We start from the raw sequence: 25,662 nt of genomic DNA on the forward strand, positions 1-25,662 counted from the left end.
TTTCGCAGAGTAGGATATCTACGAAAAATACCCCATGCTTTTTTCTGTTTTTTCAGTGCTTCATGACAGTCGCGATTCCACCATGGTTTCGTATATTTAAGCATTTTTCCTGATGTTCTAGGAATCGAAAGCATACCTGCCTGAATAATAGTATTAGTAACAGCTTCCACAGCGTCATCGATATGCCGATCTTCTACCATTTGATCTCAGAGCTCTGCAATGGAAGAGAAGAGTTCCCAGTCTGCCCTGTCCAGTATAAACCGAGGGAGTCTCGACATGGGGTTTGCTCCTCTTCGTGCAAGAGATACAAAAATGGGATAATGATCGCTGTTGTACAGGTCATTTCCGACACTAAAAGTGCAAAATGGCAACAGAGATGGTGAACAGATGGCAAGATCGAGAGCGTGGAATGTCCTTGAAGGCTCATGGAAGTACGTATCTTGCCCATTATTTAGGAGACAAAGGCTGTGATCTTCGATCATCTGCTCAATTTGTCTTCCTCGGCAATTTGTATCTTTGCTACCCCAGAGTGGACTATGGCCGTTAAAATCTCCTATTATGATAAAAGGCTCAGGCAGCTGCTCTATTAGATTATTTAAATCTTGCTGATAAATGTGCTCATTTGGAGGCAAATACAAAGAAACAAATGAAACAACAATATCAAAATTTATTTGAGTAGCGACAACTTGGAGGGATGTCGTCAAAGGAAGTACATTTGAGGGATAATCCAGTGAGGAGAGGAGACCTACTCCTCCACTGGCACGCTCACCTGCAAGGTTATCCTTCCTGACGAAAGAAAACCTCCGAAGTTTTGCATGGTGTTCTGCTTTCAGATTTGTTTCCTGTATAGCTAAGCACACAGGATGATACGCATTTATAATAGATTCATGTCAAGCAAATTTCGGTGGAAACCGCGACAGTTCCATGACATGAGGGTGGCCATTATGAATGGTTTTTGTTTTTTCTGTGCTCTTCTTTTGTTTTTCGTGGAAGTAGATGCCTGGGAACTTCTAGACCCTCTTCTACTTCCATAAAGTCTGAATCCGCAGATGCAGAAATCATCTCATCAAGAGAGCTATTGCTGCGACTTCTATTTTTATTGGATATTTTATGTGTAGTAGTTTTGGGCTTACTTTGAATAACTGTTTCTTTCTTTTGTACTATATGGGTCACATTTTCGTTTTTTCTTGTTGGATGTAGATGGTTGGGATTTATTTGGTAGGGTCTGTGTGCCTATTGATGTTTGGGTGGCGACTGTACGAGATGATTTTACAGCACTGGCGTATGATGTATTTGGTCGAAGCTGTGTGCTCTGGACTAATCTTCTGGCTTCGGCATATGAGATGTTCCTTGTAACCTTTGCAGTCTGCACTTCTTTTTCCAATTTCCATTTTGGGCAGAGGCGTGAAAATGCTGGGTGCTCACCCTTGCAATTTATACAAAGAGGCGCAGCTGTACAATTTTCAGAATCATGGCCAATCTGTGAGCATCGGGCGCATGTGAGGTTGCCACGACAAGACGTCTTAGAATGGCCGAAACGCTGGCATTGGAAACATCGCATAGGATTCGGAATATAAGGTCTTACAGGAATATTTAGATATCCAGCCTTAATATTCTTAGGCAGATCAGGCGTGTTGAAGGTAAGGATCACGTGTTTTGTGTCTATCAACTTACCTTCTTTATGCATCTTGATCCGCCTAGCACCGCACACATTTTGGTCGGATAGCTCGGAAGCGATCTCTTCTTCAGAAACGTACAGAAGGTCGAATTCTGAGATTACTCCCCGACAATAGTTGAGTGACATATGTGGTGTTACAGTGACATTCGCTTGCCCAAGTTTAGTTATCTGAAGTAAAGAAGCAGACTGGGTGGCTGAGTTTGTATCAATAAGCAAGTCTCCGGAGCGGAGACGCTTTATATTTCTCGACTCACCAATACAAGATAGGATATATTTGTTTATTACGAAAGGAGACATCTTATGCATTTCGCCAGAAGGACTAGAGATGACTAGGAAACGGGGACTATTGTTATGATTTTTTTTATTTGAATCTGTACGTAATTTTTTTGCAGTAGACTTTTCAGAACTAGGTTGAGTGACTGGTTTAGCAGTAGACGTTTCAGAACTAGGTTGAGTGACTGGTTTAGCAGTAGATGTTTCAGAACTAGGTTGAGTGACTGGTTTAGCAGTAGAAGTTTCAGAACTAGGTTGAGTGACTGGTTTAGCAGTAGAAGTTTCAGAACTAGGTTGAGTTACAGGAATGACTTGAGTGACAGGAGTTACCTCAAAATCTTTTATTAAGTAGATATGAGAAGAAGCCATAGTGAAAGAATAAAGATTCAGGTCCGACGGCCCCGCCCACCACGGAGCCCAACAAGGGAACACAGATTCCTGTGTTAGGGCTAGCCGGACCTATACACAAACTGAAGCCCCACAGTCGGCTTTCCCGAAAGCAGGTACTCCCGAGAGCTTGACCCCAAGCCACTGGCACAAGGACTAGTGACCAGCCGATTGACACCCGTGAGGACGACTAAGGTGCCTCCCGTTTAGCTGAAGCAGAGGCCAAAGCAGTGTGTTGGGGACAGTACCTCGCCCCTCAACTACCAGGACCCTCCTTTCCAGCGACACGGGTCACGACGCACGGCAAACACGTGGGCAGTTTTCTCGCCACTCAAAAACTAGATGCAAGGGATGCTCCAGTCTCTCGTGACGAGCCCCAAACTCCGTAGAGAGAAACCACGAGGGAGAAGGGAAGGGAAAAAGTTCCAGCCAAGAGGAGAGGAGACGGAAAAGAGGATAGATCACTGGGGCTCCAGGATCGTGACACCCGTCTCATCAAGATGATCACCTGAAGGGCTAGGGTACCTCGGGATTGCCACACCCGTACTCACAAAAGTGATCCCCCTGAGGGTTGTAGTCTGTTTAGTTTTGTTTGGTGGAGTCTGCATACCAACTGAGGTTTGGGTGGCAACTGTACGAGATCTTTTAAGAGCATTGGCGTAAGATGTATTTGGTCGTAGGTGTGTGCTTTGGACTAACCTGCTGGCTTCGGCGTATGAGATGTTCCTCGTAACCTTGGTAGTCTGCACTTTTTTTTCAATTTCCATTTTGGGCACAGGCGTGAAAATGCTGTGTGCTCACCCTTGCAGTTTATACAAAGAGGCGCAGCGGTACAATTTTCAGAATCGTGGCCAATCTGTGAGCATCGATCGCATGTCTGGCTGCCACGGCAAGACGTCTTAGAATGGCCGAAACGCTGACATTGGAAGCATCGCATAGGGTTGGGAATATAAGGTCTTGCAGGAAAATTTAAGTATCCGGCCTTAATATTCTTAGGCAGATCAGGCGTGTTGAAGGTCAGGATCACGTGTTTTGTGTCAATCAACTTACCTTCCTTACGCATCTTGATCCGCCTAGCACCGCAGACATTTTGGTCGGACAGCTCGAAAGCCATCTCTTCTTCAGAAACATAGAGAAGGTCGAATTCCGAGATTACACCACGACAATAATTTAGTGACTTATGTGCTGTTACAGTGACATTCCCTTGCCCAGGTTTAGTTATTTGAAGTAAAGAAGCAGACTGGGTGGCTGGGATTGTATCAATAAGCAAGTCTCCGGAGTGGAGACGCTTTATATTTCTCGCCTCACCAATACAAGAATGAATATATTTATTTATTACAAAACGTGACATCTTTTGCAGCTCGCCAGAAGGACTAGACATAACAAGAAAACGGGGACTACTATTAGGATTATTTACATTTTCATCTGTCCGTATTTTTTTTGCAGTTCATTTTTTGCAATTTGAACTTTGAGCGACTTGAGTGACTTCGAAGTCTTTGATTAGAAAAATTTGTGAGTTAGCCATATTGAAGTAAGGAAAGATTCGGGTCCGACGGCCCCGCCCACCACGGAGCCCAACAAGGGAACAGAGATTCCTGTGTTAGGTCTAGCCGGACCTATACGCAAACTGAAGCCCCACAGTCGGCTTTCCCGAAAGCAGGTACTCCCGAGAGCTTGACCCTAAGCCACTGACACAAGGACTAGTGACCAGCCGATTGACACCCGTGAGGACGACTAAGATGCCTCCCGTTTAGCTGAAACAGAGGCCAAAGCAGTGTGTTGGGGACAGTACCTCACCCCTCAACTACCAGGACCCTCCTTTCCAGCGACACGGGTCTCCACGCACAGCAAACACGTGGGCTGTTTTCTCGCCAGTCGAAAACTAGAGACAAGGTCTATTCCAGTCTCTCGTGACGAGCCCCAAACTCCGTAGAGAGAAACCACAAGGGAGAAGGGAGGGGAAAAAGTTACAGCCAAGGGAGAGGAGACAGAAAAAAGGATAGATCACTGGGGCTCCAGGATCGTGACACCCGTCTCATCAAGAAGATGATCCCCTGAAGGGCTAGGGTACCTCAGGATTGCCTCACCCGTACTCACAAAAGTGAGCCCCCTGAGGGCTTGTATATTTGAACTGCTGTGAACAAACATTTCAGTATTTGTTTCAATTGCCCAGTGTCCAATACACATTTGAATCCATTATTTGGTTCCTTCACAGAAGCTGAAAAAGTATGACATCTTTATGTATCCTATGTATCCCAGCTTTTTCAGATAGTTATATATGCCTGAATGATGGTTGCAGAATTTTGGCAGTTTCATATGTCATATAATGGGGTTGACTCGATTGGTGCTTTTTATTTTGATGTCGTCAACCTCACTTGGCGCTCCTGACTGAGGAGCATAGTTGAGATCAAAATCATCTGCATCAAAATGTTAATGTTTATCACTGACATTTGTACTGAGCATTTTCGTCATAGTCTTTACGTAGGTTTTAACAATCTTGCTGTCTATTCTTCTCTTTATATAAGTAAAACTCATGGCGAAAATGCAAATTTTGATTATACATTTTCAGTTTATTGTAAATTCTTCAAATTCAACCAAATCATTTAGTTTTCAGCCTTCAACAAGAGAATTGTCAGTTGTCAAATGATTTAGCAAGAAGTTAGATGTGAGTGACTCTAGTATTTGCAAATATGAACTAGTGCCCTCTCATTGTAAAAATGTGTCCCTACTTTTCTGACAACCCAATCAGTAGGTGTTTTATGGCAATTGGAAATGTTTACTTATGTCTTAACGGTGAACCTTCTAATGCTTCACAAATATTTGCAATTCGCTGTATGTCTGTTTGTCATATTATTTGTGTATGTAGTCACACATAGCATTTTTAGTGTTTTAGCTTTTAATTTATTTATGCATGTTTCAACTTATCTTTGGATCTGAAAAGTGGGCTCCTCAGCAAGAATGTCTTCTCTTTGGATTGGTATTCTTTGCACATGCATTTCTAGCTATTCATTGAACACTTGAAAATCCTAATGATGACCAGTCAGCCTTCTTTTTCATAGAAATACAAAACAAATGGAGTCTACATAGAGTTATAAATGTCGTCTGGAGTTTCAGCGTCCAGAACTTGTTGATAAAGACTGGAATTAAAAAAATGTCTTTATAACATACAAATACTCCTGAAAGTGGCAGTGGTAGAATATCACATTATTGTTGTTATCTGTATATTCCTTGTTAAATGGCTAATTACAGCCAAGTACAGTAGACATTAAAGATACACTCTGCAATATTTGCATTTTTAAAAATATCAATATAATCTTTTAAAATTGATTTTTCTGATCCTTTGGCAGTGATAAGAATTTCTATACTTAAATTATGTAGCTTAACAATAAATTTTGCTGTTACTGGTTGTTTAAGGAATTGGCAACAATAGTAAAGAAATTAAACAAAAAAAAATTATCATAAAAGTTTTTCTTTTTTTTTCACAGTCTCAGAAATGGTTTAAATTGTTCTTATTGCTGTATCATAGCAGCTGCAATAACTGAATTAATTCTTTGCATAGGTTATGTTTTTGAATTCCAAAATATATAAATGTGTGGGAATAATTAGTAAAATTCTAAATATTGAAATGTTTTCCTGATTATTATGATTCTGCAAAAGCTTAATCGTATGTGGAAACATAAATTGTTATAAATATGTGTTACTTAATGAAGTATTGTATTTTTAGATTCCTGTTCTTCAAAAACCATTATCCCACATAAACAGAAAACAGGATGACACTATATTATCTGCTGCAGATAAGTAAGAACAATTATTTTATTTTATTTATCAAGGGTTGCTGATGTCTGTTTCTCACTGAGTGGTGAATTTATAATTTCTTTTCTCTGTGTATGTTGTTTTGTGCCTGTATTCGTTTGTTCTTCAGTATTGCCACCCAGCCAGTGGCTAGTGATGCTCACTGCCATGCCGATGGGCCTGGATTTGAATCCTGGAGAAGGCAGGAATTTTTGTAAGCATATAGTGTCTGTGCAGCAAGAGAACAGTGAAAAATACATGGCAAGCTGAAAGTTGTCTTGAGAGGTTGATGGTAGAGAAGAGGGGTGGGAGACACTCAGAACCCCCCCCGCCTTCAGAGTGTTCTCAAAACAGACAGAATTGCATAGTTAGGTCAGCAGGGCTATACATGTACAACCAATAGTGAAATTCTGGTGTGTTATCCACTTTTACATGTACCTGTGCCTGTTCTCATTACTATTTGATCTCTTGACCAATAGTAAATATGATTTTACTAAATTTTTATGGGTACTTTTGCATTATCTACCCAAAGCAGAGAATAGTCACTGGGCAGAGCACTATGTTGGCAAAGTAAGCAATCCAGGATAGAGAACAAACATGTGTTTTTTGTGGCAACCCACTAATGGTTACTAATAGTGAGTACATGATGATCACCATTTTGGAATTGGAGGGGTATATTTGTGGTTTCTAGTTGTGAGAATAATTTTCTCCGAATAAATGCAATTTCCTGTTGCTTTTTGAAAGCTTTGTTAAGTTAAAATATATCATAGTGATATATGAACTGAGAATATAGAAAGGTAAGTGTTTTACTATGGATGTTTGTTGCATTTTTAATATAGTTAGTTTGTTACTGGTTTATGAAATTTTCAGTGTTTTATTATGGATTTTTTTATTTGTTTATAATTTTTACTGTTTAATTATGGATGTTTCTTGTGTTTTAGTTTCGTGTATTTGTTGCTGTTTTAAGTAATTTTCAGCATGCCACAATCTTTTTTAAATGGCTACTGTTTTTCACCTGTTAGGTCGGGAGAAAAGTAGTCGCCAACGGTTGGCAACTTAGCGTGAGTGCTGGGTGGCCAATTCAAAAGTAGCTTTTTATGTTATTATTGTGAACTATTAGAACCAGTGATCAGTATATTTTAAGTAATTGCTGCACTTTCCCTCCATGTGAGCACAAGCTACTGATATACAACTAAAAAGCATTTTCTTTTTATTCTTTTTTCTTTGAAACATTTAGACTATAAACCTATGTAATTTCTTTTGGATATTTAATCTAAATGAAATGTCAAGTCACCTTATGACTAGTATTCAAACAGAATTACATATGCATAAGAAAGTGTACTGTGCATATGTACATCACAGACATTGATATTTGTCATTTATTATTGTAATTTTTCTGTGTGTAGTCACTGTTAAGGGCACCACATGCAGGTTATTGTAGGGTTATGGAAATAGAAAGATTAGTAAAGGTGCTGAGATGTGGCACTTGTAAATTTTGCTGTTTCCCTTTGGAATCCTTAGACTTATGTCAGTGCTTGAGTGAGTGAGAGATTATGGCGCAAAAACCAAAGATGATTATAGCGCGCCAAACACGAGATGGGATGATTACACTTGATGGCATTAAAATTCAATAAATAAACAAGTAGACAAATGTACCAAATCCAGAGGATGAAGTCATATAAAAAAACAATTAAAAGCACGTATTAAAATTCAAGACACAGTCTTCAAAACAAATTACATTTGGTAATAAAAGCCAGTCTCTTTCAAATAATAAAACAAAAAACAATTGACCTCTCTTCCGATTAAACGGTCGAGAGGCAAGTCACAGCTATTAAAATATTTCTGGCGAAGCCTATTAAAACATGCACACTCAATTAAAATATGATGAGCAGATAAACAAACATTACAGTTAAAACAAACAGGCTCATTTTCAGCTTTTAAAAGGTAGCTATGTGTCACTCTAGTGTGACCAATTCTGAGGCGAGTAGAAAAGAACTTCCTCCTTACGATTTTTGGTTAATTCACAGTGCTCAATTCTAGGTTTTACATGTCTTAGTTTATTTTGAAGCTGAACATCCCAAAGTTGCTGCCATTTTTTTCGGATCTTCTGTTTCACAACACAACAGATGTCTGCAAAAGGGATGAGTGAGTGAGTGAGAGATTATGGCGCAAAACCAAAGTTGATAATAGTGCGCCAGACGCGAGATGGGGTGAGTACAATTGATGAAATTAAAATACAATAAATAAAAACAAGTAGACAAATGTATCAAATCCGGAGGATGAAGTCATATAAAAACAAGTTAAAACCACACATTTAAAATTCAAGACACAATTTTCAAAACAAATTACATTAGGTGATAAAAGCCAGTCTCTTTTAAATAATAAAATAAATTACAATTCACCTCCCTTCCGATTAAACGGTTGAGAGGTAAGTCACAGCTATTAAAATTACTTCTGACGAAGGTTATTAAAATATGGACACTCAATTAAAATATGACGGACAGATAGACAAACATTACAATTTGAACAAACAGGCTCATTCTCTGCTTTTAAAAGGTAGCCATGTGCACTCTTGTGTCACCAATTCTGAGGCGAGTCAAAAGAACATCTTCTTTACGATTTCCAGCAAAATCCCAATGCTCAATTCTAGGCTTTACATGTCTTAACGTGTTTTGACGCTGAACATCCCAAAATTGCTGCCATTTTTTTCGTATCTTCTCTTTCACAACACAACAGATGTCTCCAAAAGGAATGAGGCGACTGGACAGTTTAACAACACATTTCGCTGTGATATCTGCCAGCTCATTCCCTTTCGTTCCCACATGACCGGGAACCCAGCAGTACAGGATTTCATATCCACGACTCGTTAGGTTTATATGTATTTTGAGAACATCCACTATGACTGGGTTTTGAGTGTTAGCAAAAGCTTCTAAAGATTTCAGTGCACTATAGGAGTCTGTATAAACTATAAACTTTTTGTGGCAGAGCCTTGATATGTACAAAAGACAATAATATATTGCAGTTAATTCAGATGTTAAGACAGAGAAGGCATGGTGCAAGCGTCTGCCCTCCATGTGGTCTTCAATTACAAATGCCATCCCGACATGATCTTTTGACTTGGATCCATCTGTATAAACTGGAAGATAACTGCTATATTTGTGCCTGTGCTCAGCGAAGAGTTGTCTGTAAATAACTCATTAGTGCTTGCCTTCACATGATACTTAAAAACATCAAGAAGCTGAATCTGTGCATTTTCCCAAGGTGGGAATTCAAAATTCTGTACTGCTTGGGGGCGCATATCAGAGAGGGAAAGTTCGTCAATGATAGGGCGAACTCTTAAAGGAAAGGTAGGAACACAGGATGGACGTGTTTCAAATAAAGTGTTACACACATCATCAAGTAAGTACAGCTTATTGGGATGTTCAGGTTGTGATAGAATATTAAAATATTGCAATAGGGAAATTGCTCACGTCTCAGATAAAGTGATGGTTCGTTACAGTCAACATACAGGCTCTGGACAGGAGAAGTTCTGAAAGCTCCTGAACAAATCCGCAGAGCTTGATGGTGAAACAGGATCGAGTTTTAACAAAACTGATGACCGAGCGGATCCCTAAACAACTGAGCCATAGTCAAGTCTAGAGCGAACAAGGGCTCTGTAAATGCGAAGCATGGAGCAACGCTCTGCACCCCAGGAGGTGTTCGCCAACACTTTTAAAATATTTAGTGTTTTTAGACACTTCTTTCTCAGGTTTAAAACATGAGGAAGGAAAGTCAATTTCTGGTCGAACGTCACTCCTAAAAATTTTACTTCGGGCGCAACTGGAATAATTGAACCATTGAGATATAACTCAGGTTCAGGATGGAGACCTCGCTTCCTACAAAAGTGCACGCACACAGTTTTTTGTTTGTAAAAAGAAAATCCCTCTTTGTTTGACCATTCTTGGATCTTATTCAGAGCTATATGCAAATGCCTCTCTACGTATCTCATGTCTGCCCCTCGACAGCTAATCTGCAGATCATCAACATATAGAGATCCCAAGATGGTGGAAGGAAGTTCTTTTAGTACTGAGTTTATTTTTAAACTAAACAGGGTTACACTAAGGACACAGCCTTGAGGCACACCCTCTTCCTGCTGAAAAACATCCGAAAAAACAGAGCCAATTCTTACTTGAAAAGTTCTAGCGTTCAGGAAACTCTGAATGAAAATTGGTAGGTTGCCGCGCAAGCCACTCTCGTGAAGATTGCGAAGTATACCGTATCTCCATGCCTTATCATAAGCTTTCTCTATATCGAAGAAAATTGAGACACGGTGATTTTTTCTGACAAAAGCTTTTCGAATGGATGTCTCTAAGAAGAGCATGTTATCTACGGTTGTTCTTCGTTTTCGAAAACCACTTTAATAAGGCGATATAATATTATTCTTTTCCAAGAAGTAGGCTAGGCTGCTGTTTACCATCTTTTCAAACAGTTTGCAAACACAACTGGTAAGGGCAATTGGCCGATAGTTCGAGGGATTTCTCGGGTCTTTCCCTGGCTTCGCAATAGGAATGACAACAGCTCTCCTCCGTGCACTGGGAAATGTACGCTCCTTCCACACTCTATTGTAAAGTGTGAGAAGGGCACTAAGTGACTTATAGGACAGATGCTTTAGCATTTCATAATACGCGCAATCCAGACCCGGACAACACCTATGTGTCTGCAACAAAGCTCTCCTTAATTCAACCATAATAAAGTCTCTATTGTACGGCTCAGATTTGGAAGAGTTGAATGTGATGAGATTTATTTCAGAGTGTTGCTTGATAGAGAGAAAAGCAGGTGAATAGTTTCTGCTTGAAGAAACGGCAGCAAATGTCTCACCAATAGTATTTGCAATTTCTTATATGAGGCTAATCACTCGGTCATCTTTTTCCAGAAAGGAAAGTGAGTGGTCTTTATACATTCTGCATGCTTTTCGAACTCTTTCCCAAACCCGCTTACTAGGCGTAGAGGATGTTATTGAGGACACATATGGAATCCAGGAATCCCTCTGGCTCTGCCTTCTTACTTTTCGTGCATTTGCTTTGGCTCTTTTAAAAGCTATGAGGTTTTGCAGGGTAGGATATCTACGAAAAATTCCCCATGCTTTTTTCTGTTTTTTCTGTGCTTTATGACAGTCGCGATTCCACCATGGTTTCGTATATTTGAACATTTTTCCTGATGTTCTAGGAATGGACAACATAGCTCCCTGAGTAATAGTATTAGTAACAGCTTCAACAGCAACATCGATATGCACATCTTCTACCATTTCATCTGTCAGCTATGCAACGGAAGAGAAAAGTTCCCAGTCTGCCCTGTCCAGTATAAACCGAGGGAGTCTCGATATGGGGTTTGCTCGTCTTTGTGCAAGAGACACAAAAATGGGATAATGATCGCTGTTGTACAGATCATTTCCGACACTAAAGGTTCAAAATGGCAACAGAGATGGTGAACAGATGGTAAGATCGAGAGCGTGGAATGTCCTTGAAAGCTCATGGAAGTAAGTATCCTGCCGATTATTCAGGAGACAAAGGCTATGATCTTCAATCAATCGCTCAATTTGTCTTCCTCGGCAATTTGTATCTTTACTACCCCACAGCGGATTATGGCCGTTAAAATCTCCTGTTATGATAAAAGGCTCAGGCAGCTGCTCTATTAGATTATTTAAATCTTGCTGATAAATGTGCTCATTTGGAGGCAAATACAAAGAAACAAATGAAACAACATTATCAAAATTTATTTGAGTAGCGACAACTTGGAGGGATGTCGTCAAAGAAAGAACATTTGAGGGATAATCCAGTGAGGAGAGGAGACCTACACCTCCAGTGGCCCGTTCACCTGCAAGGTTATATTTGCTGACGAAGGAAAACCTCCGAAGTTTTGCCTGTTGTTCTTGTTTTAGATTTGTTTCCTGTATTGCAAAGCATACAGGATGATACACATTAATTATAGATTTGATGTCTAGCAAATTTCGGTGGAAACTGCGACAGTTCCATGACACGAGGGTGGCCATTATGAATGGTTTTTGTTTTTCCTGTGCTGTTCTTTTGTTTTTCGTGGAAGTAGATTCCTGGGAACTTCTAGACCCTCTTCCACTTCCATAAAGTCTGAATCCGCAGATTCAGAAATCATCTCATCAAGAGAGCTATTGGTGCAACTTCTATTTTTATTTGATGTTTTTTGTGTGGCAATTTTGGGCTTACTTTGAATAACTGTTTCTTTTTTTTTTTTGTACTATATGGGTTGCATTTTCTTTTTTCTTGTTGGATGTAGACGGTTGGGTTTTATTTGGTAGGGTCTGTGTGCCTATTGATGTTTGGGTGGCAACTGTACGAGATGATTTAACAGCACTGGCATATGATATATTTGGTCGAAGCTGTGTGCTCTGGACTAGTCTTCTGACTTCGGCGTAAGAGATGTTCCTTGTAACTTTTGTAGTCTGGATTTCTTTTTCCGATTTCCACTTTGGGCACAAGCGAGAAAATGCTGGGTGGTCACCCTTGCAATTTATACACAAAGGCGCAGCGGTACAATTATCAGAATCGTGGCCAATCTGTGAGCATCGGGCGCATGTGAGGCTGCCACGACAAGACGTCTTAGAATGGCCGAAACGCTGGCATTGGAAACATCGCATAGGGTTTGGAATATAAGGTCTTACAGGAATATTTAAACATCCGGCCTTAATATTCTTAGGCAGATCAGGCGTGTTGAAGGTAAGGATCACGTGTTTTGTGTCTATCAACTTACCTTCTTTATGCATCTTGATCCGCCTAGCACCGCACACATTTTGGTCGGATAGCTCGGAAGCGATCTCTTCTTCAGAAACGTACAGAAGGTCGAATTCCGATATTACGCCACGACAATAATTCAGTGTCTTATGTGGTGTTACAGTGACATTCGCTTGCCCAAGTTTAGTTATCTGAAGTAAAGAAGCAGACTGGGTGGCTGAGGTTGTATCAATAAGCAAGTCTCCGGAGCGGAGACGCTTTATATTTCTCGGCTCACCAATACAAGACTGGATGTATTTGTTTATTACGAAAGGAGACATCTTATGCAATTCGCCAGAAGGACTAGAGATGACTAGGAAACGGGGACTATTGTTATGATTTTTTTTTCATTTGTATCTGTACGTAATTTTTTTGCAGTAGACTTTTCAGAACTAGGTTGAGTGAGTGGTTTAGCAGTAGACGTTTCAGAAATAGGTTGAATGACTGGTTTAGCAGTAGATGTTTCAGAACTAGGTTGAGTGACTGATTTAGCAGTAGACGTCTCAGAACTAGGTTGAGTGACTAGTTTAGCTGTAGACGTTTCAGAACTAGATTGAATGACTGGAGTGACTGGAGTTACCTCGAAATCTTTAATTAAGTAGATATGAGAAGAAGCCATGGTGAAAGAATAAAGATTCGGGGCCGTCCCACCACGGAGCCCAACAAGGGAACACAGATTCCTGTGTTAGGGCTAGCCGGACTTATACGCAAACTGAAGCCCCACAGTCAGCTTTCCCAAAAGCAGGTACTCCCGAGAGCTTGACCCCAAGCCACTGACACAAGGACTAGTGACCAGCTGATTGACACCCGTGAGGACGACTAAGGTGCCTCCCGTTTAGCTGAAGCAGAGGCCAAAGTAGTGTGTTGGCGACAGTACCTCGCCCCTCAACTACCAGGACCCTCCTTTCCAGCGACACGGGTCTCCACGCACGGCAAACACGTGGGCAGTTTTCTCGCCACTCGAAGACTAGAGACAGGGGCTGTTCCAGTCTCTCGTGACGAGTCCCAAAATTCCGCAGAGAGAGTGAGTGAGTGAGTGAGAGATTATGGCGCAAAACCAAAGTTGATTATAGTGCGCCAAGTGCGAGATGGGGTCGCAGAGAGAAACTACGAGGGAGAAGAGAAGGGAAAAAGTTCCAGCCAAGAGGAGAGGAGATGGAAAAGAGGATAGATCACTGGGGCTCCAGGATCGTGACACCCGTCTCACCAAGAAGATGATCCCCTGAAGGGCTAGGGTACCTTGGGATTGCCACACCCGTACTCACAAAAGTGAGCCCCCTGAGGGGTGCAGATACTTAAATTAACATAACAAATAATTAAATTTAAATTGTGATAACTTAGTCTGACATAGAATAGACTAAAGTAAGCCGACTCAGTTAGTTACTGGTACATGTTTTAAAACATTGGCTAGTGAGATGCTAAAGCCCAAATATAACTTTTAAGAGAACTGGCAAGAATACTAACAGGAAGACATAGTTGTCTGAAGCCTAATTTTAATTCTGCCAAGGAATACAGAAAGGAGAAGTTATTGTGGTGAAAACTTAAAAATCATAGTAACTGGTTAATTAACAAAAGATACATTGCAAACTTTTTTAGTTTTTTGTGGAATTTGGCACCTGACTGGCAATAACTCTCATAAAATAATTCATTTTGGAAAAAGTGGCCATCATGAAAAAAAAAAAATGATAATTAAGTGGGTGAGAGAGGATCACAGCAAGGGTGTGCCATTGACATGTCCTTTGCTAATGGCACAACCAAAGTATTTTATGATGAAGTGGACATAAAAAGTCTAAGTGCACATATTTGACAGTTTTGTTAACCAAATCGCCATGTTGTAAGGCATTTAAAAATTTCAAGCGAAAAAGCTTCAGTTCATGCAGAAGCACCTGAAAAATTTTTCATATTAATTCAGTGAGGTTATCAAGTGAAAAGTCATCTCCAAAACAAATCCATAACTCTGATAAAACTGGTCTGTTCTGGCAATATGTGCCCCAAGATACCTTCACAACATCTGCAGAAAATTTCGTGACTGTTGTTAAAGGCTTCCAAAGAGAGGGTAATGATTTTGGCATGTGTAATTGTTGTAAAAACACACAATGTAAACTCTTCATAGTCGGACAAAATATGTCACCTAAGGTATTTTAAAGGCATAAAGATGTTTCCCAATCATCATTGTTGTTCAAATAAGAGAGTATTGATGACACAGATGTTATTGAATAATTGGTTTGAAAGTCACTTTGTACCCAGTGCTTGGTAACATTTGAAATTGGTTGGTTTACTGGAAAATGTAAAGATTGTGCTGATTATGGATAACCTGCTCATACTTCATGTGAAGTTTTAGTAAAAGAAAATGTCTCCGTCTTAATGTTTCCTCGAAACTGTATATCCATCATTCAAACAATGGATATTGGAATGCTGGTTGCATGAAAATGCAGATATAATGCAGCCTTTTAAAAATCTGCGCTAATTTTCTGAATAGTGGTTAAGACCATTAAATTTTTTTTTGGAACAAAATCTGCCATTTGGAACATTGCAAGGTCATAGAAGCATGTACCTGCAGTTATTTTTAAAAATATTCGTATACTTTATGGTCACATCAGTATCATCATAAAGTATAGTAGGTGACCATAAAGTATTTTGAAGGTTTCTGGTTTTTTTAAAGCCACGAATTTGAAGGTTTTTGGTTATCACAAGCAAAAGACGAAATTTTTTAATTAATAAAATTTGTGAGAAAATGCAGAGAAGTGATAATAAATGGAAATTATACAACAGAAGTTTTCTGTTGCAGTGATAATGCCCCAGTTGTTCATAAACTAATAAGCAGCAAAATTTGTAGTAAATTTTTAAATCCAAAAAATATCTTTACTAAAAGTGAAGAAAGTTACACAAAGAGGTTGTGGAGAATTTAAAAATTTCAAATGACAGTTTAGAGGGAATTTTGTGGAACACTTATATAGTAGAACTTTGTAAATGAACAAAAAATGATATCCATGTAAAACATTAAACAGAAAATATGAGCACAAAAAGCAAAACAGTTTTATCACATTCACTGCCAGCTATGAGAATACTTGCAGTTGGGAAACTGAGTTGATTTGCCAGCTATGATGTAACTTGTTACTGATTGCTTTACCTAAATCACTGAGTACGAGTACTGCCATAGCAAATACACACAGTGTTTAGGAGTTTAACATAGAGGAAGGAGCTAAACATACACTTGGCATTCTGAAATTAATCATTTATTTCTCGAAACAGATACTAACTAAATGCTTTGATGGCAAAACTAATTTTTAAATAATTTATTAATTTATTTTGGTTTCTTCACTTGGGAAATGTTATTAACACAGACTGCCCAAATTCTTGTTTAGTGACTCATGTAAGACTAATGGAAAATAATGTATCATAGATGCTAGAGTTTTGCATGAGTGTGCAGAAAGGGCAAGTATTGTTTATCTATTCTGACATATCTTGTTGGCACATGGAGCAAAAATATTATTTCATACGCCAAGCATGGTTATATTCATGTGAATTTATTTACTAATAAAAGTAATCTATTACATCTATATTTAAATAATTAAGTAACAGAGAATAATTTAAAACCATAAAAATGCAGATAGGATCTTGGCACATGTGAATAGATGCACCATATCAGTTTGGGCAGCGAACATGTAAAACAACTTACCTTGAAAGAAATATTTAATAATACAAGCAAATATTGAGCATTTTTGCAAGTTTTGATTTCCCATAAATGCTTTATTATTTCTTTAACAAATCTTTCAAATTTTCAGTTTCATTATTTCTGCATGTCATCTAACTAGCTTCAAAGTAATGATCTGAGTGAGTGAGAGATTATGGCGCAAAAACTAAAGATGATTATAGCGCGCCAAACACGAGATGGGATGATTACAATTGATGGCATTAAAATTCAATAAATAAACAAGTAGACAAATGTACCAAATCCAGAGAATGAAGTCATATAAAAACAAATTAAAAGCACATATTAAAATTCAAGACACAGTCTTCAAAACAAATTACATTTGGTAATAAAAGCCAGTCTCTTTCAAATAATAAAACAAACCACAATTGACCTCTCTTCCGATTAAACGGTCGAGAGGCAAGTCACAGCTATTATAATATTTCTGGCGAAGCCTATTAAAACATGGACACTCAATTAAAATATGACGAACAGATAAACAAACATTACAGTTAAAACAAACAGGCTCATTTTCAGCTTTTAAAAGGTAGCTATGTGTCACTCTAGTGTGACCAATTCTGAGGCGAGCAGAAAAGAACTTCCTCCTTACGATTTTTGGTTAATTCACAGTGCTCAATTCTAGGTTTTACATGTCTTAGTTTATTTTGAAGCTGAACATCCCAAAGTTGCTGCCATTTTTTTCGGATCTTCTGTTTCACAACACAACAGATGTCTGCAAAAGGGATGAGTGAGTGAGAGATTATGACGCAAAACCAAAGTTGATTATAGTGCGCCAGACGCCAGATGGGGTGAGTACAATTGATGAAATTAAAATACAATAAATAAAAACAAGTAGAAAAATGTATCAAATCCGGAGGATGAAGTCATATAAAAACAAGTTAAAAGCACACATTTAAAATTCAAGACACAATCTTTAAAACAAGTTACATTAGGTAATAAAATCCAGTTTCTTTTAAATAATAAAATAAATTAATATTGACCTCTCTTTCGATTAAACGGTCGAGAGGTAAGTCACAGCTATTAAAATATTTCTGACGAAGACTATTAAAACTTGGACACTCAATCAAAATATGACGGACAGATAGACAAACATTACAATTTGAACAAACAGGCTCATTCTCAGCTTTTAAAAGGTAGTTATGTGTTACTCTAGTGTGGCCAATTCTGAGGAGAGTCAAAAGAACTTCCTCCTTACGATTTTTGGTTAATTCCCAATGCTCAATTCCAGGCTTTACATGTCTTAATTTATTTTGAAGCTGAACATCCCAAAGTTGCTGCCATTTTTTTTCGGATCTTCTGTTTCACAACACAACAGATGTCTGCAAAAGGAATGAGACGACTGGACAGTTCAACAGCACATTTTGCTGTGGTATCTGCCAGCTCATTCCCTTTTATTCCCACATGCCCGGGAACCCAGCAGTACAGGATTTCATATCCACGATTCATTAAGTTTATATGTAATTTAAGAATATCCACTATTACTGGATTTTGAGTATTAGGAAAAGCTTCTAATGATTTAAGAGAACTATACGAATCTGTATAAACTATAAACTTTTTGTAGCAGAGCCTTGAGATGTACAAAAGACTATAATATATCGCAGTTAATTCGGATGTTAACACAGAGAAAGCATGGTGCAAGCATCTGCCCTCCATGTGGTCTTCAATTACAAATGCCATCCCGACATGATCTTTTGACTTGGATCCATCTGTATAAACTGGAAGATAACTGCTATATTTGTCCCTGTGCTCAGCGAAGAGTTGTCTGTAAATAACTCATTAGTGCTTGCCTTCACATGATACTTAAAAACATCAAGAAGCTGAATCCGTGCATTTTCCCAAGGTGGGATTCCAAAATTCTGTACTGCTTGGGACTGCATATCAGAGAGGGAAAGTTCCTCAATGACAGGGCGAACTCTTAAAGGAAACGTAGGAACACAGGATGGACATGTTTCATATAAAGGGTTACACACATCATGAAGTAAGCACAGCTTATTGGGATGTTCAGGTTGGGATAGAATATTAAAATATTGCAAAAGGGACAATTCTTCATGCCTCAGATAAAGTGATGGTTCATTAGAGTCAACATACAGGCTCTGGACAGGAGAAGTCCTGAAACCTCCTGAACAGATCCGTAGAGCTTGATGATGAACAGAATCCAGTTTTAACAATAGTGATGACCGGGCGGATCAGTAAACAACTGAGCTATAGTCCAGTCTAGAGCAAGTTAGAGCTCTGTAAATGCGAAGCATGGAGCAACGCTCTGCACCCCAGGAGGTGTTCGCCAGGACTTTTAGAATATTTTAAACTCTGGTACACTTTTTTTCTCAAGTTTAAGACATGAGGAAGGAAAGTCAATTTTCGGTCGAACATCACTCCTAAAAATTTTACTTCAATTGCAACTGGAATTACAGACCCATTGAGGTATAATTCAGTCTCAGGATGGAGACCTCGCTTTTTACAAAACTGCACGCACACAGTCTTCTGTTTTGAAAACGTAAATCCTTGTCTTTTTGCCCATTCGTGGATCCTGTTCAAAGCGATCTGGAGCTGCCTCTCTACATATCTCATATCCGCACCCCGACAGCTAATTCGTAGATCATCAACATATAAAGATCCTGAAATGGTGGGAGGAAGTTGTTTTAATACAGAATTTATTTTTAGGCTGAACAGAGTTACACTAAGCACGCAGCCTTGAGACACACCCTCTTCCTGTTCAAAAATATCTGAAAAAACAGAGCCAATCCTTACTTGAAAAGTCCTAATATTCAAGAAATTCTGAATGAAAATTGGTAGGTTGCCGCGCAAGCCACTCTCGTGAAGATTCCGAAGTATACTGTATCTCCATGCCTTATCATAAGCTTTCTCAATGTCAAAGAATATTGAGACAATGTGACTTCTTCTGACAAAAGCTTTTCGAATGGATGTCTCTAAAAGGAGCATATTATCTACGGTAGTCCTCCTCTTTCGAAAACCACTTTGATAAGGGGATATAATATTATTCTTTTCCAAGATGTAGACCAGGCGGCTGTTTACCATTTTTTCTAACACCTTGCTTAGGCAACTGGTAAGGGCAATTGGCCGATAGTTGGAGGGATTCCTTGGATCTTTCCCTGGCTTGGCAATAGGAATTACAACAGCTCTCTACCATGCACAGTGAAAAGTATGCTCCTTCCACACTCTATTGTAAAACGTGAGAAGGGCATTCAGTGACTTATAGGACAGATGCTTTAGCATTTCGTAATTCATGCCATCGAGACCCGGAGATGACCTATGTGTCTGTAAGAAAGCTCTCTTTAACTCTAGCACAGTAAAATCTCTATTATAAGTCTCAAATTTGGAAGAGTTGAAAGCGATGGGATTTTTCTCAGAGCGTTGCTTGATAGAAAGAAATGCAGGTGAGTAATTTCGGCTGGAAGAAACGGCAGCAAATGTCTCACCAATAGTATTAGCAATTTCTTCTATAGAGCTAATCACTCGGCCATCTTTTTCCAAAAAGGAAATTGAGTGGTCTTTATATATTCCGCATGGTTTTCGAACTCTTTCCCAAACCCGCTTACTAGGCGTAGAGGATGTTATTGACGACACTTAGGAAATCCAAGAATTCCTTTGGCTCTGGCTCCTTACTTTTCGTGCATTTGATTTGGCTCTTTTAAAGGCTATGAGGTTTCGCAGAGTAGGATATCTACGAAAAATACCCCATGCTTTTTTCTCTTTTTTCTGTGCTTCATGACAGTCGCGATTCCACCACGGTTTCGAATATTTTAGTATTTTTCCTGATGTTCTAGGAATCGAAAGCATAGCTGCCTGAATAATAGTATTAGTAACAGCTTCAACAGCGTCATCGATATGCACATCTTCTACCATTTCATATGTCAGCTCTGCAACGGAAGAGAAGTGTTCCCAGTCTGGCCTGTCCAGTATAAACCGAGGGAGTCTCGACATGGGGTTTGCTCCTCTTCGTGCAAGAGACACAAAAATGGGATAATGATCGCTGTTGTACAGGTCATTTCCGACACTAAAAGTGCAAAATGGCAACAGGGATGGTGAACAGATGGCAAGGTCGAGAGCGTGGAATGTCCTTGAAGTCTCAGGGAAGTACGTATCCTGCCCATTATTGAAGAGACAAAGGCTATGATCTTCGATCATCTGCTCAATTTGTCTTCCTCGGCAATTTGTATCTTTACTACCCCAGAGTGGACTATGGCCGTTAAAATCTCCTATTATGATGAAAGGCTCAAGCAGCTGCTCTATTAGATTATTTAAATCTTGCTGATAAATGTGCTCATTTGGAGGCAAATACAAAGAAACAAATGAAACAACAATTTTAAAATTTATTTAAGTAGCGACAACTTGGAGGGGTGTCGTCAAAGGAAAGGAACTTGATGGGTAGTCCAGTGAGGTGAGGAGACCTGTACCTCCACAGGCACGCTCACCTGCAAGGTTATCCTTCCTGACGAAAGAAAACCTCCGAAGTTGTGCTTGTTGTTCCGGTTTTAGATTTGTTTCCTGTCTTGCGAAGCATACAGGTTGATGAACACTGATTATAGCTTTGATGACGAGCAGATTTTGGTGGAAACCACGACAGTTCCGTGATACGAGGGTGACCATTATGAATGGTTTTTGTTCTTTCTGTGCTCTTGTTTGGTTTTTCAAATGGAGTAGATGCTTGGGAACTTCCAGACCCTCTTCTACTTCCATACCGTCTGAATCTGCAGATTCAGAAACCAATTCCATCAAGAGAGCCATTGGTGGAACTTCTATTTTTATTTGTTTCTTTTTGTGTGGTAGTTTTGGGTCTGCTTTGAATTACTATTTCTTTATTTTGTACTGTATGGGTTGGGTTTTCTTTCTTCCTGTTGTTTGTAATCTGTTGAGTTTTGTTTGGTGGAGTCTGCATACTAACTGATGTTTGGGTGGCAACTGTGCGAGATCTTTTAAGAGCATTTGCGTAAGATGTATTTGGTCGTAGCTGTGTGCTTTGGACTAATCTTCTAGCTTCGGCATATGAGATGTTCCTCGTAACCTTTGCAGTCTGCACTTCTTTTTCTAATTTCCATTTTGGGCAGAGGCGTGAAAATGCTGGGTGCTCACCCTTTCAATTTATACAAAGAGGAGCAGCGGTACAATATTCACAATAGTGGCCAATCTGTGAGCATCGGGCGCATGTGAGGCTGCCACGACAAGACATCTTAGAATGGCCGAAACGCTGGCATTGGAAGCATCGCATAGGGTTTGGAATATAAGGTCTTACGGGACAATTTAAATATCCGGCCTTAATATTCTTGGGCAGATCAGGCGTGTTGAAGATAAGGATCACGTGTTTCGTTTCGATCAACTTGCCTTTTTTACGCATCTTGATCCGCCTAGCACCGCAGACATTTTGGTCGGATAGCTCGGAAGTGATCTCTTCTTCAGAAGCATACAGAAGGTCGAATTCCGATATTATGCCATGACAATAATTCAGTGTCGTATGTGCTGTTACTGTGACATTCGCTTGTCCAAGTTTGGTTATTTTAAGTAAAGATGCAGACTGAATTTCCGAAATGGTATGAATAAGGAGGTCTCCAGAGCGCAGGCACTTTATATTTTTCGGTTCACCAACACAAGACTGGATGTATTTATTTATTACGAAAGGAGACATCTTTTGCAGTTCGCCAGAAGGACTAGAGATAACCAGAAAAAGGGGACTATTGTTAGGATGTTTTTCATTTATATCTGTACGTACTTTTTTAGCAGATTTTTCAGAGCTGGTGCTTTGACCGGCTTGACTAACTTCGAAATCTTTAATAATAAATATTTGTGAGTTTGCCATATTGAAAAAGTATAAGATTCGGGTCTGACGGCCCCGCCCACCATGGAGCCCTACAAGGGAACACAGATTCCTGTGTTAGGGCTAGCTGGACCTATACGCAAACTGAAGCCCCACAGTCGGCTTTCCCGAAAGCAGGTACTCCCAAGAGCTTGACCCCAAGCCACTGACACAAGGACTAGTGACCAGCAGATTGACACCCGTGAGGACGAATAAGGTGCCTCCCGTTTAGCTGAAGCAGAGGCCAAAGCAGTGTGTTGGGGACAGTACCTCGCCCCTCAACTACCAGGACCCTCCTTTCCAGCAACACGGGTCTCCACGTACGGCAAACACGTGGGCAGTTTTCTCGCCATTCGAAAACTAGATGCAAGGGCTGCTCCAGTCTCTCATGACGAGACCCAAACTCCGTAGAGAGAAACCACAAGGGAGAAGGGAAGGGAAAAAGTTCCAGCCAAGAGGAGAGGAGACGGAAAAGAGGATAGATCACTGGGGCTACAGGATAGTGACACCCGTCTCACCAAGAAGATGATCCCCTGCAGGGCTAGGGTATTACACCCATACTTGGGATTGCCACACCCGTACTCACGAAAGTGAGCCCCCTGAGGGCTCTGAAATACGGAATTGCCAAAGTCCAGACTATTGTTATTTTCAGGATTTGTACTATAGTGGATGATAAATCTGTTTTCCTAAATGGTCAAGGTTGTATGTATTTTAATTAAAACTATGCATTTATAAATTAACTTGAAGTGCTTCTTCTCTGTTGTACAGGACTTACGCTGGCATTTTCCATTTTGTTTTAAACATTAAAATGTGTGTTTTAGTTTTCCATTTTTTATCTTATGCTAGATCACTTTGGACTTCCAGCATTGGGTCATATTGTTCATAATTTAATGCTTAAGTTTAATAGTAGTTCATAGCCTGCATTCAGTATTAAACTCTGATTTGATTCTTCTGTGCATGTAGTGTGGGGAGAACGTTGCATGACCAATCGTTCTAAATCAATGAGTAATCTTTATGTCTTCTAATATATAATATTTAGAAATGTATTCATCTCCTATAATTAATGAAAATTTTGTTGCTTCATGCATAGCTTTTTGAATAACCAAATGTAGTACTGATTTATCATATGAATAAGAGCAGGCATGTTAAACAATTTTATGTTCTAGTTGCATTCATTTTTCCTCTAAAATTTTAGGAGGCAGAAGTTCCATGAAAGCCGACTACGTGTTGCTCCATCATGTACATTTAGCGATTCCTCTATTCCTCAACAGCAGAAGGCTGAATCTTACAAAAATGTTTTGCCATGGTGGGAGGCAAATTATGTGACAAATGTTAATATACCACTTGGGTCTGCCATTAATACTTGCCACAAAAGTATTTTACCTCCAATAAAAGCTGTGAGCTCAGTAAGATCAGGTGTACCGAATGTACCACAAGGAAAGAAGAAATGTAAGAAGAAGTTTTGAATAATAAAATATGAGCTGCTTTTATATTTCTATATTTCTTATTTTCTAAGATATCTTTGAGTTAAACATTTTCTTATAATTATATTATATATGTAGTAGGTGTGTGCAAAAGTTCTACCTTTTATTTAGGTTTTAAAAAAAAGGTAGAGCACATAGAAAGTAAAATAGATATGATTTTGTGAAATTTCCAACATTTAGCATCACCTCTTGCCATATTTCTCATAGAATGACTTTCCTGCACTAGCAAAACTTCTTTGGTTTAGGGGTAAAAATATCTAGTGATCCTCTGTTTACATTCTATTCATCATTCAAGATTTGGAAAATGAAGGTGTTCGTCAATGATGAAATGAGATTAATATCTAAGGCCTGGGATATAACTTGGATTGGGAAAATACAAATGAAATTTTAATAATTTTTGCCAAATCATTAAAGTACATGTAATCTAGCACTATCCTGATGAAAGATTATTTGCAGTCTTTGCGGTTGATGCATGCTCTCTGTTTAACTATCAATGCTCTTCTCTGTTTGTCTCAAGTGTGTGCAATAGAAATCAGTATTTATTGGTTGGTTACATTCCAATTGGTTATTCTCATGTGTCCCTTTATACATTTCCTGAAATTTTTTTGAGGTCTTGTCCTTCCTTTTAGATTAATTGCACAGTTTTGCCAAATTGGCACATAGTTCTTCAGTGCTTAACATTATCTCTTTTCTCATTTTACACAATTTGTCCAAAATCAGTTTACTTCTTTAATGCATAAGCAAAGAAGCATGAGTACCAACTTTTACATTTCATGATGAACCGAATTACATGCATTTATTATTTTGACTGTTGTTCTGTGTATTGATGCTTCTGTAGTTTGTGTATTGTTGGATATGGTTCATTTTTTGTGGTATGGTCCAAAATGTTTTTCCAAACCACTGATAAATGTCCAAGATATGACTATTCTGTGCACCATCTCCCATTTCAGAACTTACAAAACCTGCAAGGACACATATTGTCATTAACTGCATCCTTTCCTAGTATCCCTGAATCCAACACATATTATCATCAAATTCCCTGTATCCAACATCCAACACTGTATCCATCAAATTCCCTATATCCAACACATATTATCATCAACTGTGTCCTGCTTTCTAGCTCAAGCTGCAGTGTTGCCATTATCAAGTACAATTATAAACAATATTTAAGGATCTCCTTATGACTTTTCAATTTTAAACCCTTAAAAATGAGCCAGTCTGACAAACTCATAAAATTTGAATGCTGTATTACCCTATTTTTGTTAGTAAAAGGCAATCACTCAAGCACACCAGTATGTCTGAGAAGCCCTATACCTCTATGCTTGAGTATCACAAAGAGGAGGAATGTCTATGTTATTTTAGTTGAGGTATTGGCAATGTTGCTTTCATGGTGACTGACACGACTGCCTGGTGTCTCTGTGTCAAGATCACTTAGAGTATTTCAGTTATGCCTGTGTTTAAGGTCACATGGAGTACTTCAGTTGTAGTGCCATCCGTGATGCGAGTAGTTGCAGGTATACAGTTGAGGAAGGGTTAATTGCATGTATGTGGGTACTCAAATGAGCACATGCTGTATAGCATTGAATGACTGTTTGTAGAGATGCTTTGGAAAAGAGCCATCTCCTAAAGCAGCCCTGTTGATTCAAAGAAACATGCATTTCCTTCAAGAAATGTCAGACAAGCCACATAGTAATTGTAGTAAGATGCGTGAGGAAACATGCTGCCATTACTCAGTTAATTGTCAT

The 25,662-nt window shown here is 39.1% G+C and overlaps 1 protein-coding gene across 1 annotated transcript in view; it reads left to right on the top strand.

Annotated features, from left to right (window-relative positions):
* The window catches only part of LOC118203478 (uncharacterized), a 102,142-nt gene that overhangs the window by 38,685 nt on the left and 37,795 nt on the right, over nucleotides 1–25,662 (top strand). Inside the window, exons 5-6 of the mRNA XM_085808313.1 lie at nucleotides 6,063–6,136; nucleotides 23,629–23,882. Of these exons, the coding sequence (XP_085664439.1) occupies nucleotides 6,063–6,136; nucleotides 23,629–23,882 (328 nt within the window). The remainder of the gene's footprint in view (nucleotides 1–6,062; nucleotides 6,137–23,628; nucleotides 23,883–25,662) is intronic.

The sequence above is a fragment of the Stegodyphus dumicola genome, chromosome X1 (assembly GCF_044657685.1).
Source record: "Stegodyphus dumicola isolate Sdum_Otavi_A_Nest chromosome X1, ASM4465768v1".
NCBI classification, from domain to species: domain Eukaryota; kingdom Metazoa; phylum Arthropoda; class Arachnida; order Araneae; family Eresidae; genus Stegodyphus; species Stegodyphus dumicola.